General features: G+C 46.1%; 1 protein-coding gene across 1 annotated transcript in view; it reads left to right on the forward strand.

Moving 5' to 3' along the window:
- Window positions 1-3,489: 3,489 nt before the first annotated feature.
- Window positions 3,490-15,065, forward strand: part of QSER1 (glutamine and serine rich 1) — a 71,439-nt gene continuing 59,863 nt past the window's right edge. The window contains exon 1 of the mRNA XM_018567876.1: window positions 3,490-3,899. Within this exon, the coding sequence (XP_018423378.1) occupies window positions 3,796-3,899 (104 nt within the window). The 5' untranslated portion in view covers window positions 3,490-3,795. The remainder of the gene's footprint in view (window positions 3,900-15,065) is intronic.

Raw genomic sequence — 15,065 nt, forward strand, 5'->3', positions numbered from 1 at the left:
CAAGGAGAGACAGCCAGGAGAGAGAGAGCGAGGGAGGTTTTTTTTCATTGGTAGATCTCATGTAGCTCGTCATTTGAAAAGTAGATCTTAACACAAACAATTGTGGGCACCCCTGATCTACATGAATGAAGTTAAAGCAAAAGAGGCAGATTTTTGCGGCAGGAATCACAGATGGTTCCGGACAGCTGTGGCCACTATACAGTACAAAGCAATGACCAGCGGCCGGAGCTGTTCACTGGTGTTCAGATGCAATCGCTCATGGAATGTTCTCCTGTGGTTAGGGATAGATGATCGCCCCTGGACGTATGCTGTTTGGTTTGGGAGCGATCATATGTCCTTAGCCATGCGGAATCGCTCCATGGTGATCGCATCCAGACACCAGTAGACAACCTCGGCCCTCCAGCTGGGTGAAACTACGAATCCCATGAAAGTGACATTAAAGGATACATTTTTTTCCCTCCCCCCATGTTAATGTCAGCACATACGTTAAATGATGTCTCTTAATCCTAACTTCCTCTTCTTTCCCCATGTTTTCATCTGTCCCTCCAGCGGTGCGGCGGCTCTCCGATCCACCGCTGACTGCTCTGTCCCTCCGATCCACCGCTGACTGCTCTGTCCCTCCGATCCAGCGGGGTCTGCATGCGGGTGCACACGTCCAAAGACTTACCTTGCGTCTCTGCTCGTCTCCCCGGCGAGAATCCGAAATGCGCATGCGCCCGCCCCAAGATGCTTTGCGGCCGCTCGAACAGTTTTGTTTTCTCGGGCGGGAGTGTGCAAAGAAAAAAAGGTAAGTTCAACTACCTCCGAGCCGGCCATAGTAAAAAAAACGGCCGGCCCGGAGCTCTCTAGATCTGGCGCGTGCGAGCGGGAAATGGCCGATATTTAAAAACAGGCAGAGATGCCTGTTACCATACAAGCGATCCGCCGGCTGTAGAGCCGGCAGATCGTGTGTATGGGGTGCCGATCGGTTCCCCCCTACTAACATAATGTAACAAAAAATGTTTCTGTACTTTTTCCTAATTATAATAAAAAATAAAACCCCCAGTGGTGTTTAAATACCACCAAAAGAAAGCTCTATCTGTCCCCAAAGAATGGTATAAAATTCATTTCAGTACAGCGTTGCATGACGGAATAAATGTCAGTCAAAGTACCGCAGCGCTGAATACTGAAAAATGGCCTGGCCAGGAAGGGGGTCTAACACCTGGTCTTGAAGTGGTTAAACCGCTGTTATAGCGTTTTTGTTTGTTTTTTTAAAAACTGTTTGCCTACATCTAGTGCTTGCTAGCAGTATAGGCAAAAAAACGGGAGGGTTTAGAACCCCTTTAAGCTTCGGCCTCTGGGAGTCAAGCCTGTGGCTGTCAGAGTCTTGCTATGCCTCGTGGGACTTGTAGTTCCACAACAGCCCTCTTACCCCTGCATTAGGAAATATTCCAAACGTTAGATTTTCTGTATGGCCAGCTTTACTGTCCTGATTGCTGATCTCACCGGTAATGAAAGTGAGGGGAACATCCATGATTTTTATTTGCCACCAAAACAAAAACAGAGGTAGACACTTGCTGCTGCCTGTGACAACTAAAGATGACCATACCCTGTTTCCCCCGAAAATAAGACACTGTCTTATATTTTTTTTCCCCCCAAAAAAACACACTAGGTCTTATTTTCGGGGGATGTCTTATTTTTAAATAGTGTCACACACAGTGTCACAATACCTGCAGGCTGCAGCTGTCCTGGAGCTCTCCTCTCTGATGCAGTCCACAGTTCTCTGTGGGATCCCCGCCAGGGAGCCACCTCTCTCGTCGCACGGACCTCCGGTCAGAAGTTCCCTCAGTGACTGAGGCTCAGTCACCTCACCGCACTCCAACCCCACTGGCCATACGTTCCTTGCTGTGCTGCTGCCTGCTGGGAAATGTAGTTTTCTGCCCGGCGGCAGCTCTCTGAGCAAAGGCTGAGGCAGACAGGTGTCTGCAGGTTTCGTGACAGGGGCGGCATGCGGGAGCGGCGGCGCATCGGTTAGTCCCCGCCATGTACTCTGGTTGATCTCTGGGCCGCCCCCACCCCCAAATTAGGTCTTATTTTTGGGGTAGCTCTTATATTACAGGAATGTTTAAAAATAGTGCTAGGTCTTACTTTCAGGGTAGGTCTTATTTTCGGGGAAACACAGTAGACTGCCTGCAAACCCCCCCACCCCCCGGGCTGAAATTCAAGCAGTGTGTGGCCCTGCCCTCACCCTTCTGTTCAACAAAAGGTGATTTTCCAATCGAATTGATGTATTGTCATTGCTTTACATCAGGGGGCCTCCAGCTGTGGTGAAACTACAAATTCCATGATGCATCTGTCTCTGGAAGTCATGTCTGTGAAAATCTTGCAATGCCTCATGGGATTTGTAGTTTCACCACAGCTGGTGGGCCGCAGGTTCCCCACCCTCGCTTTATGTGGATGAGGGAATCGCTCGTTTTTTAGTCAGAAAGTGTATGGCCAGCTAAGAGGAGATTTCCCTCACATTAGGAATATATCCTCTCACTTCCTGTTAAGCCTACGGGACAGGAAGTACAGGAAACTCTCCCTAATGAGACACGAATGACAAAAAAAAAAATTGACAGCAGAGGCGCGTTCAGTTGCCCAGCGGCTGCGAGTGCTGAGTTAGCAAACCGCAAGCTGAACGCTGTGCCACAAGTCAGCTCTCAGCACTGCTAACTTAGCACTCGCAGTGGAAGTAAATGTGAATGCTGAGCGCTGAGTGGGGGACAGAGCTCCAGCGGCCATTTTAACTGTGGGCACACCTGGCAGCCCTGGAGAAAGGTGCCGAACCCCAATGGAGAAAATCACAATTCAGTGTGGGGACCTACAATGTAATGTTTTGGTGGACAAGCACATCAAATATTCCTTGGAAAATTGTATTTATTAGTTTAAAAAAATGTATCCTCTACCATTTTGCTCAGCACTGGGCAGCCGAAGTGTTCGGTGAAGCTGCAGCAAACTGAAGTGCTGCAGAACAGCTACTCAGAGCTTGGCTAAGGAACTGAACGCGCCACTGATTTAACCCAGGGGAAGGCAACCTCGGCTATTCAGCTGTGGTAAAACTACAAGTCCCATGAGGCATTGCAAGCCTACACAGGCATGACTCCTGGAGACAGAGACAATATGGGAGTTGTAGTTCCACCACAGCTGGGGTGAGGAGGTTGTATTAAAATTTAAAAAGAAAAGTTTGGGCTTTAAATACACTTTGATAAATTTAACAAAAAACAACAAACCTATAAAGATAACATTTGACACCACCAATGACTGCGTTGCTGGAGCTTATAAATACGCTTTTGGGGCTTTTTAATTCCCATAACTGGACAAGAAATCATGTGTATAAAAGTGGTTGTTGTCCTTAGCAACCAATCAGGTTGCTTGTTTCATTTTTCTGGTGTTTGAGAAGTGGATCCAGATTGGTCACCATGACCTGCTCCCACCGTGCTGCCATCTTCTCCAGTGTCTGCCCCTCTGTGAGAGTGACGTGACACCAGATGTTCCCTCTCCTCCTGGATGAGGCCTATTGCTGCCTGTGCTAGGCCTCTGCTACCAGAAGGGGGAGAGGGAGGAGGCGCCATGCCCGGTGCATCCTGGGAAATAAACCAACATGGGGAGCAGCTCCTCCAGGCTCAGCATGCACGGCCATTGCACGGAGTGAGAGCCTGAGCGGACCCCCGTGCCTGCCGCTACCACCCTCCGCGTCCTCGTCTGCCCGCCCCGGGGGGAACGATGTGACGGGCTGCAGCGAGCACACTCCCCCCCTTCCCCAGCCTCTCCCGGATGATGGACAGGAACTACCCGACCCCCACCTTCACCGACCCGCTGGCCCCGGCCTCCCCCGCCGCCTGGGCCTACGAGCGGAGCGCGTCCGGGCTCAAACCGAGGTAAGCAAGGAGGGCGCTGCAGGAAAGGCTGGGGATGTGAGGCCTAGGAGGCCGCGCACGCTGGAGGTAGGCGCGGCCGACCCGCGTACACTGTCTACTCCAGCACGGTGATCATCCCCCCCTGCGCCAGGCCTGACCGGGCACTGACACCTGTCTGGTGTTGTCATTCTGATTAATGTTTATTCTCATCGTGCCCGGGCTGCCTCAGTCACACGAGGCTGCAAAACTTGTTTATTGTACTTTTTTTCCATGACAACCCTTGTGTGTCCAGGGACACCAGTCTATTGCTTGCAGGGACAGTCCCTGGAAACGTCCCGTGACTGACTTGTGCACCATGAGCTGCTGAAGGGTTCTGTATGTCAAAAGGCTAAACTTTTTAAATTATTAGTAAGGGTTAAGACTGTTTTTGTTCTGCTTGTGACCTATGGGGGGACTTTCCATCACTTCCTGTTTTGGAGACACTAGAGGAAGTGAAATAACCCTCAAAGTAAGGAAAATCCCCTCCAAAGGCCCCGCGTGAGCGCTCTGTCCGTCCTTGCAATCACGGGTCAGAAATGGATCAAAAACGGACTGTGTAGGATCCCCGTGGACGGCTGGATGTAAACAGACGTGCGTCCGTCTGTATCAGGGGTGGGCAAACTGCGGCTCTCCAGCTGTTGAACTACAAGTCCCATGAGGCATTGCAAGACACTGACAGCCACAGGCATGACTCCCTGAGACAGATCAATGATGTGATTTGTAGTTTCACCACAGCTGGAGGGTTGGCATTCGCCCACCCCTGGTCTATATTCACCCATGTCCGGGTCCGCTGGAGCAAGTGCAAAAAGTTTGCGACCGGATGTGGGCAGATAAAGGCAGACGCATGCTTGTTTACATGCGTCCTCCCATTGTGATTACATTGGCCAGTTGTTCCTCCATCACAAGGTGGAGGAAAAATCTTAATGGACACGGATGTCATGTGACTTCCTCTGGGGTGGACAATTTAATATATATAGCAGCCAGTGTACCCAATCCAGGAGCCAGATTCATTGACAACTAGAAAAAAAACTAAAAAAGTTTGGCGCCGGCTGTTGTTTTTATGGAGCTTTGGTGCCCTGGCTCCTGGGATTTCAGCCTTGGATGTCCGTTTATGTTCTGATCCGACTCAGCAGGGGATCTCTCTATGGACTGTATGAAGGGTCAGTTGTAATGAGTGTGCCATGGAAGATTCCTTTTCTGTTCTGGTGACAACAAATTTTGGATCTTCCCATCACTTTCAGCCCTGGTGACAATAGTTACCAGGACAAATATAAAGGGCCGGTCTCCCTGGTTACCGCAGACATTCATTTAAACCTCACGGGGTTCTATGCCCCCTAAGGCCCCATTCACACCAGGGCGTAGCGGATACGCACTTTCCCGGACGTTTGCAGGACTTTGTTTCCTGCGTTTGTGGCGCACCCCCATTGGGTCCCTGGACATGTGCCCACTGCAGAAAAGTACATGGCGCAAATTTGGCAACATGCGTTCCATGTTTTCCCCCCATGTATTTGTTCTCATGCAGGGAAAGGCTGCATTTGGGGGTGCCATTACCTAGTTATGTCAATGCAGGCGTGTTCCGTGACCGTGCGTCAAAGCTCGCACTTTTGTGCACATTTGATGCGCGTTCACTAAACTAAAAACAAAAAAAAAGGTTTTAGATGCACTTTAAGTTCAATTCTTGTTTATGATTAATATTAGGGATGCAGCGATAGGGTTTTTTCAGTATCGAGTACTGATATTTGTTTTTCGGTACTATACCGAAAGCCCCAGTATGGATGGCGGGAGGTGTTGTAATGATCCGCCGCCCGGCTTCCAGATTAGCTGGGAAGCCGTCTCCATGCTCCCTCATCACTAGGTGACTAGGAAGAATAGAGCCGGCTTTCTGGCCAATCACGAAGACGGGGGGTGGGTAATGACTCTCCGCCCGGCTTCTGGATTGGCCTGCTTCCCGACCAATCAGAAAGCTGGGTGGCGAGTCATTTCCCGCCCCCCGGTTTCTTTGCAATATGGGAGGAGGTGACATGCCCCCAAAAAGCGGATATTTGACAGCAGTAATGAAGGAAAGATGGTGTATGATGGGGGTCATTATTTTACCCTGAATTGGAGAGGTTTTCATGCTACTATTGCTGACCTCTTCTGGAATTTCTAGGTCCCTGGCTGTCATTACTGACCTGGAATAAATGTCCTTTTCTTTGACTTTTCTAATCTGCATATTCTTTTCAGTGACTCAGAAAGCCCAGTAATGGTATTCCCAGTTTTCTGGTATGACAGGTTTACTTTAACAACTGGCTCGGTAGGTGAGGGCCTTATTGTGAAGTTTTATTACCTATACAGGTGGGCAGTGATAGTTGTCACCGCAGCCGTGCTCCTGTCAGTGCCTCTTGCCTGGGCCATGCATTGTATGACTGCGTTGTCTGGCTCATACATGTACACAAGGCTGTAAAACTTTTATTGTACTTCCCCCCCCCCATGAAAAAGAAGTGTGAGTGACCTAAAGCTGGCCACACACCTATAGATTATCTGCATGTTTTCTATGGTGGAAAGTGCAACAGATTCCTCCAGCGTCAATTCTAAATCTGGACTTCAGGGACAGCTGTTGGCTACAGCCATGTATCTTGCTAAACTGTGTGAAAGGAAGAATCTCCCACTGGGCCAAGCTTCAGTATCTTGCTAGTCGGCCCCGCTGGCGCTCATAATACCTCAACAATCCATTTTGAGAGCCAGCGGGGCCAACTAGCAGGGTACTGAAGCTTGGCCCAGTGGGAGATTCCTGAATCCACACAGTTTAGCGTAGATGGAGGAATCTGTTACATCTGACCATAGATAATCTATAGGTGTGTGGCCAGCTTTAGTATAGTTGGAACATCAATTCCAGGGCCAGTTCATAGATTTGTTCCTGGAAACGCAGAATCGTCAATTCTAAATCTTGACTTCAGGGACAGCTGTTGGCTATAGCCATGTGTCTTGTGTATGTAGCACTTCCTGAACAGCCTAACCATAAAGTCATTATTATTACTATTATTATTATTATTATTCAGGATTTATATAGCGCCAACAGTTTGCGCAGCACTTTACAATATAAGGAAGACATTCCAATCACAATACAATTCAAGACAAGATGGTAAAGAGGGCCCTGCTCCTGAGGGCTTACAATATTTTTCAGTTAGGGACAATCACACTAGCCCATCGGCTAAAGCGCTCCTTTTTGCGAATGGGCTAGTGCATTACGGAAGCTCTGGCAGTGTGCAGTGTATCGTAGCTGTATGGTTTTTTTTAACTTTACATGGTGTGAACAATGTGTACGCTCCTTTCAAAATCCCTGAATAGCAGCAAGGTGCGCTGTGCAGATATCGGCGGCATGCAGTGCACTAATAAAATGCAGCATGTTTTCATTTTATTGCAATGCAACGTCTCGCCCATCACACCTACGTTGCAATGTGAAAGGGACACATAGCAAACAACGTGGAGACCTGCATTGATCTGGTGTGGTATGACACAGGTCACCGCAGTATGTGTGAACGGGCCCTTATTAATTAAAGGTGCACACCAATCAAAATTTGAAATTGCATTGAGTCTCATAGACTTCTTGCTCAGTACATGCTACACCCGGGTATTCGTGCACTGCACCCAGCCAGCTCAGTCCTTCTTTTCGGTGATCTGTGGACCCTTCCTTATGATGCAGGGGAGAGATTCCCAAACACACCCACTACAGGTCCTTGTCTCCTATATGCAAAAATTTTGACGGGGGGGTGGTGGGGACTGGGGGGAGAGAGAGAGAGAAATATCAGTGCTAATAGGTTTCTCAGCCACCAATCGGATTCCAGCATTTTCAGCATTATCGGTGATTCAAAAAAAAAAAAAAGTTTACAAAAAATGCTGCAAGTAACCCTGTGAGAGTCTCTCTGAACTTTGGTTTTTAAAGATTATATAACATTCAGATGAAAGTAAACTCTCTGAAGCTTTGAAACAGGAAGATTGCATTGTTGGATGGACGCCATGTGTTGCTCACTGATTGTTTTCAGTTGTGGCATAGAATTGATTTTTAGCATTCTCTGAATTGGTTTGGAGGGCAATATATACATTGAAAGTATTTCCTAGTTTACTTTGTCTATTGGAATTCTGTTAGGGGAGTGACACTTGTGCTCCCGGCCCGGCTGCTGACAACTTCAGTTTCTCCTACTCCTGCCCCATTATTAACACTGCTACTTGATCCACACCTCCGGACGCTGGCTTATGTTCCTGACACGGTTGTCTAGCAGTGCAATGGTACAGAGGATTCTGTGCAAGGATTGTCCCAGTTTTATCAACTTTATTGTTTTGGAAACCTGTTTCCTATCAAATATATACATCTATGTTCTGCTGTAATTGTATATGTGCATGGGGACGGCTATGGTCACCGCTATACCAGATCATTGAACCCTACATACCCTCTGTGTGGCTGCTATCTTATCTCAGCAGCTGCAGCATGGAGGGTGATTGCAAATTAAGTGATTAAAACAGAGCGGGGGAGGGTTAGATTGCAAAAAAAACTTGACAGTGGTTCTGTGCCCCTATTGGAGATTCGCCTCACTTTTTGGGCCCATTCACATCACATCCAGATCATCTGCAGACCAGATTCTTTCAGGACCTAAATGGATCCTAATGTATCCCTACGCGTATTCCAGACCAGAAAAATTATGGTTGTCTCATTTTGTCTGGTCTGCAATGCACTGGAACTGCGGGCAGGTTCACACCAAATCTGGACCATATAATATTTATTTTTGTATTAATTGTTTCTCAAACATCATAAAGGTGCCCATACACCTTAATATCGGCCGATTTTCATATGCGATCGATATTCGTAAGGTTGATGGGCAGTGTACAACCGCAAATACTGTACAATCGATCGACTTTTGACTAACCAGCAGGTTAGAAAACTTCGGGCGAACGTACGATTTTCGCAAGGTCGGTGGCGTTTCTGTACGTCAAAATTCGTACGATTTACACTGCACATGCGCAGAGGAAAATAAGTGCGATCGATTACCGCAATTCGTCCAGGTGCTTTCTTCTAATCACCGCTGATTCAACCTTGCGGTTATCGGGGCAGGATGGGGCCGCCGTACGCAAATTGTATGACAGTTCGATCATCGGACGAAAAGTGTCGCCTGATGATCGCAAGGTGTATGGGCAGCTTAACAAAGCTTAGAGACACCTGCTGTGTGTTTACATTAGAGGTCTGGCTGCCTGCCAAGATCTGCTTTCCATAGAAAATACCTGAGACTTGAAGATGGATTTCTCCACAATGCCTGTAGCTGCAGAGGTCAATGAAGGCTTTGTTTTACAGTGCTTCCACTGCTTGTTCCGAACATGGAAATACTATTCTGTGCTTAGCGTAAGAAAGGTTCACTTTAAGGTCGTTCACACCAGATGTGTTATGCTAACATGTGAACACACGGACAAGGCAAATTGCCTTGTTTTCAAGGCAATGCAGTGAATTGAACTGAATGGGAATATCACTTTGTGACATTTCCATAATGTAAAAAAACAAAAAGATTACATTGTGATTCTCTGATTTAATTATGTCGGCACTGCTCCCGATTTCTAAGGCCGCTGCTGGTGTTAACGAGCCCCAAAATAACTCAACATGCTTCATGAAAGCTCTTCACGTTTCCTTTTAAAATCTCCTCGTTTCCAGTAATCAGCAATGAGCGACTGTCTGAAGATGAGAACCTCTTTACCAGTTCACTGTGAGGGTAAATTTGCTGGCGGATCAATAAAAACCTGACGAAGGGTTATTGATGTCTGTCCTTGTTGGAAGATTCTCTTCACTTCTTTTCCTGGTGACAGCCATCATAAGGAAAGGAAGGGGGGGGGATTTCTCCATGGACACTTAGACCTGGTTCCCACCTTGGCGTTTTACAGCGCGTAGGAACGCGCTGTAAACGCCCTACGCCAAAAGAAGTACCGGAGATTCTTTGGGGCGTATTTGCTGCGCGTATCCATTAGGATACAGCCGGATAGCCCCCGGAAACGCGCGTTTGTCACGCGTTTCTTTTACTGCAAATCGCGGTGACGCGCAGCAAACGCGCATATTCCGTACGCCCAGGTGTGAACCCAGCCTAAAGATGGTAATTCAAACCTAGCCAAGTCTCTCACCTTTCCGCACTCCAAAACAAAAAAAAAAGTTTGGCAGCAGTTGAGGATTAGTAAACTTGTCCTGAAACTTGTCAAACTTGATGTATATCCGTTCTCTGCAGAATTGACTTGAACTTGTAGCGTTTTCATTATATTAAAGCGGACCTTTATAATAAAAAATTTAATTCTACCAATGCATCCCTCCTATGTATGATGATTATAATAACAGACATGTCAGGTGTAAAATTATGCGATTGTGAAATACTTACACTTGCAGAGCATTCACTTCCTGCTTTGAAAGGGCAAAATGACTTCAGTTTGTCAAAGGAATGCACACTGATATTGCCTTGTCATCAGCAGAGCATTGCTGGGAAATCTCATCTGTAATCTCATGAGATCTCAGGGAAAGGCATTTTCCTCCCCTGAGATGTGCATGGTCACATGTCCCAGTCACTTGTGCCAGAAATTCAGGAAGTAATAGGAGAGCTAGTAATCTGCACTTAGTAAACATGGACAGTGTCAGAAGAATGGGAAAGAAAAGAGAAATAAGGTATGCAAGAAAAGCCGGCAATTATCTAGAAGTATGTGATTGTAGATTGTCATTACTAAACATTTCTAAAAGGTGTTTGTTGTTTTAACCCCTCGTGCGCGCCCCCTAGTAGAATCCCGCCAGGAACGTAAACAAATGTTACCGGCTGTTACATACAAGCTTTCGGCCGGGTCTACAGCCGGCCGATTGCTTGTATGACCCTGCACAGTGCGGGCCCCCCCCATAACTATGTCTTCCAAGAGTACAGATAATCCTTAGGAACAAGTAAGGCAAGTGTTGAGCATGAGCAGTTAATGCACAGCCTGGCCCGGGAATATTTTTTAGCAAAGGCCATTTGGTGGCAAGTATTTTGTACTGGGGGTTTGGCGGGCCCCATTTTATTAAAGTGACTCTAAACTCAGGAGATGAACCTTAAAAATCCATTCAAGTACCTAAAATATTATCACAAATGTATCTTATTTGTGTATCACTCAGCTGTAGATCCTCAAATCATCTCTGAATTGGTGCTGACACTGTCCTTCCTTCTGGAGGGGGGGCTACTTCTGTTCCCCATGGTCCCTGTGTGTTGTAAAGTAGTCACCGCTCCAAGCTCACTGCCATGATGGAATAAAATCTCATGTTTAGTTTACTAATTTGTATTGAGATTGTAGTCCATCGTGGGAGTGAGCTTGGAGCGGTGACTACTTTACAACACACACAGGGACCATGGGGAACAAAAGTAGCCCCCCTCCAGAAGGAAGGACAGTGTTAAGATACTTGAATGGATTTTTAAAGTAACCCTTGAGTTTAGTGTCACTTTAAATCTTCATTAAAACTGTGGTACGTTTGCTTATTGGCCTTGTAGTCGCAGCCTTGGACAAGCCGTACAGCTTCTGTCTGTGCAGAGATGTTTAAAATTCCAATAATGTTGGTTTGCACTGTTGGGCGGTAATTCAGTTACTAACCAAGAGGCAATCCCATGATTTTGTAGTCAGTCATGCTAAAAATAGTAGGGATCTTGGCAGGGCTGCCCCACAGTTCAATAGTTCAGGTTTGTCCTGCAGGAGTTCCAGCTAGATCTGTTTCTTTCTGAAAGCAGAATCGCGGCAGGACGCAATAAAACGTGAGGAGAGTGAAGTGCCCCAGATGTACTGTACATGTAATGTACTGTGCAAGCCAAGAAAAATGTCACTCGGAGTCTGGGAGAACAATACTTCTGTGTTAGGTGTATTAACGATGTGTATTCGCTTGGTTTGCTACCGTGGTAAGAAAGCATTTTTCTTTAGTTCTGTGTAGTTACATTTCCTGCTATCTGTAGGAAATATGATTTCTGTTCAGTTTATATGTAAAAGAGATTAATAGGAACCTGTCACAATAAAAACATGGATCCCTCTAGTTGTGTTGTCTCCTGATAACCCATTTCCTACCGCAATCCATGCTTCCTCACCTCCTCCATGTTGTATTTGTCCCCCGTAGGTGTCCCGGTGTTAGATGGTGTCCGTGCTTACCTCCATACATGGCATTTCTTTTTGTAAATTGGGTGCTTGGGCCCACATGGTGTCACTTGGGGGAGATCATATGCGCTCACATACCTGGAAGCAAACCGCCCCCCTCCTCCCCACACCCCATTTTGAACAATGAAGTTGGTGAAGGAGCGCAGATGGATTAGTTTACTGTGCTGGGTGTTTGGTGGGTTTGGGCTGTTAGGAGGCACTTGTATCGCTGAATGGAGAAAGTGACCGTGTCTCTTTAATGATAAAGTGAAAGTCCATGAACCCATCGCACTTCTTACTGCTTAATCCAAACAATAATTGGTGGGTGCAGCGGTGGTCGACGGATGGCAACCGTCAAATGCTCAAGTAGAAATGGGACACCGGCACTACAAATGCAAATCAAATGTGTCTATTTATTGATGTAGATGCAGCATATCACACAAGTGCAACGTTTCAGGGTCTCCAGGATCCCCTTCCTCAGGCAGAACATGCTGGCTCTGGGTTAGCTGCAGTCTCTTCCTTTAAAGTAGTATTAAGGTCTGGGCATTTTTTACCTTTTTAATGCATTCTCTTCATTAGGGTAAAAATGGCCCAGTACTTTTTTTTTTTTTTTTCTTCTCCTCCAGTCCCCCCAACACTTACCTGTCGGCTACGCTCGTCCCTGCCGCCGGTCCAGAAGCGATCCTCCGTTCCCGACCTTCCTGAATGTGGGGGGAGGATAATGATAGAAAATGAGCCATAGGCTCTTTCTGCCATCAATCAAACTGTTGGGTGTGTCTATGGACGCACACAGCCAGTGTGGGCACAAGTGATGGGTCTCCTTTAAAAGAAATATTTTTAAAAAAAAGGAGTCTTTCATATCAGTTTAACTAAGAAGTTACTGACCTGGAACAAGCCTGCGGGTCAGGAGCCTCAACATCACGGATTTCGTACTTCACGCTGAACGTCACTGATTCACTAAGTAATGATGCAAGGATGGCGAGCAAAGCTCTAGAGCACATTGGCAGTAGGTTTCTGTCCTGATGGGCTCCTCTTAAAGAGTATAATTTGATGAAAGTGGAAATTTTACCATTCAGAGTATTTGGAGATATCTCCCCCACCCTTTGCTGGTTCAATTACCAGCTGTCATTTTTTTAATTATTATAGCGATATAATCACCGACAATTTCCACAGTCCTTTACAAGTGCACATTCACGTCAGTGCCCAGGAGAAGCGTACAAGCTAAGGTCCCTATCTCACACACATACAGGGCTGTAACCTTCCAGCATCTTTGGTGTGTGGGAGGAAACTGGAGTACTCTGATAAAAACCCACACAAGCACAGGGAGAACATGCAAACTCCTTGCAGATAGTGCCCTGACTGGGATTTGAACTGGGCAACCTCATAATAATTGTAGCTGGCTCCTTGACTATTCATGTCTAGTCATGTGGAGAGGCGAGAATGGACAACAATCTCAATACAACTTAGTAAACTAAATGTGAGTTTGTAGTCCATCATGGGAGTGAGCTTGCAGTGGTGGCTACTTTACAACACACACAGCGACCATGGGGAACAGAAGTAGCCCCCCTCCCCTTCAGAAGGAAGGACAGTGTCAGCACCAATTCAGAGATGATTTGAGGATCTACAGCCGAGTGATACACAAATAAGATACATTTCCGTTAGTACAGTGGTACCTAGGTTCACAAACTTAATTGGTTCCACGATTTTGGTCGCGAACCGAATCAAATTTCTCCATCAGGTTAATCCGTTCTGAACCATATGTAAATTCATTACCGCTCTGCACTTTCTTTTTACCACCATGCTTGCTCTGCACTTTCTTTTTACCACCATGCTTGCTCTGCACTTTCTTTTTACCACCATGCTTGCTCTGCACTTTCTTTTTACCACCATGCTTGCTCTGCACTTTCTTTTTACCACCATGCTTGCTCTGCACTTTCTTTTTACCACCATGCTTGCTCTGCACTTTCTTTTTACCACCATGCTTGCTCTGCACTTTTGAATACAGTAATACTGTACAGTACTTTATGTACTAAGAAGCACACAAAAAAGCTTCACAGGTCGTGTCAGAGCGGGGAAGATGGTCGTGTTCGTCACCCGATTTGGAGTTCCTGGATGGAAGCAAAATTTTGCTGAACTTCCTGTTCGCGAACCAAATTAATTGCGAACAGAAGCGTTCGTGAACAGAGGTATTACTGTAGTTGAGGTATTTGAATGTATTTTTAAGACTTAACTCCTGAGTTTAGTGTCACTTTAAAAGAACCCAAAAAAAAAAAGGCGTATCAAAAGCAAAAGTACCTTCTGCCATTTTTAAATTTGTCCCGTCTGGGAGAAGGACGTTGGTTTTTGTACAGGAGAAAGGACAAATATTTAATTTTGTATTTTTCGTTATTTTATTCTTACAGCAAAAAAGAAAATGGTGAAATACTGTGTAAATATTGCTATTTGTTTATGAAAACATACAAATACGCTCAGAGATTGCTCTTTCACACAGGATTTTTACAGAGCTCCAGACCAGGCTTAATTATCTATGAGATCTCTTTTTTTTGTATTTTACTCTATTATAAAAATTGTATCCTAAAGATGTCTTGTGTTTCATCATTGTGAATAAGCTGGAACTTGGCAGATTTGCTCATATGTCTGTTATGACAAGTAGATTTCAACACATCACATGGTTTACTCCCTGTTTTTTTTTTTTTTTAAATCGGTAAATACCTGAGAATGTGCAAAGTGTACCTGCATGGTGACCTGTGATGCCATCCATTACTTTGCAGAACAATGCTGCATCCTATTGTGGTGTGAACAGGTCACTTGGAAAACAGTTCTCAAGCGAACAGACTCTGTCCACACTGGTTGGTTTTCTTTTAGAAAGCAGTCTTGCACAGAGTAGAAACGCCTCATCCAGCCAGCATGCTGCAGAGAAAGATTTTTGCTCCCTGTGTGGAAGCAGTGGTCTCTTTGTAGGGGTCTGACATGCTCCCTGCTGAGTTAGAGCTCTTCAGTCAGCAGGGAGAA

This window comes from Nanorana parkeri, unplaced genomic scaffold (assembly GCF_000935625.1).
Source record: "Nanorana parkeri isolate BGI_ZX_2015 unplaced genomic scaffold, ASM93562v1 scaffold30, whole genome shotgun sequence".
NCBI lineage: Eukaryota > Metazoa > Chordata > Amphibia > Anura > Dicroglossidae > Nanorana > Nanorana parkeri.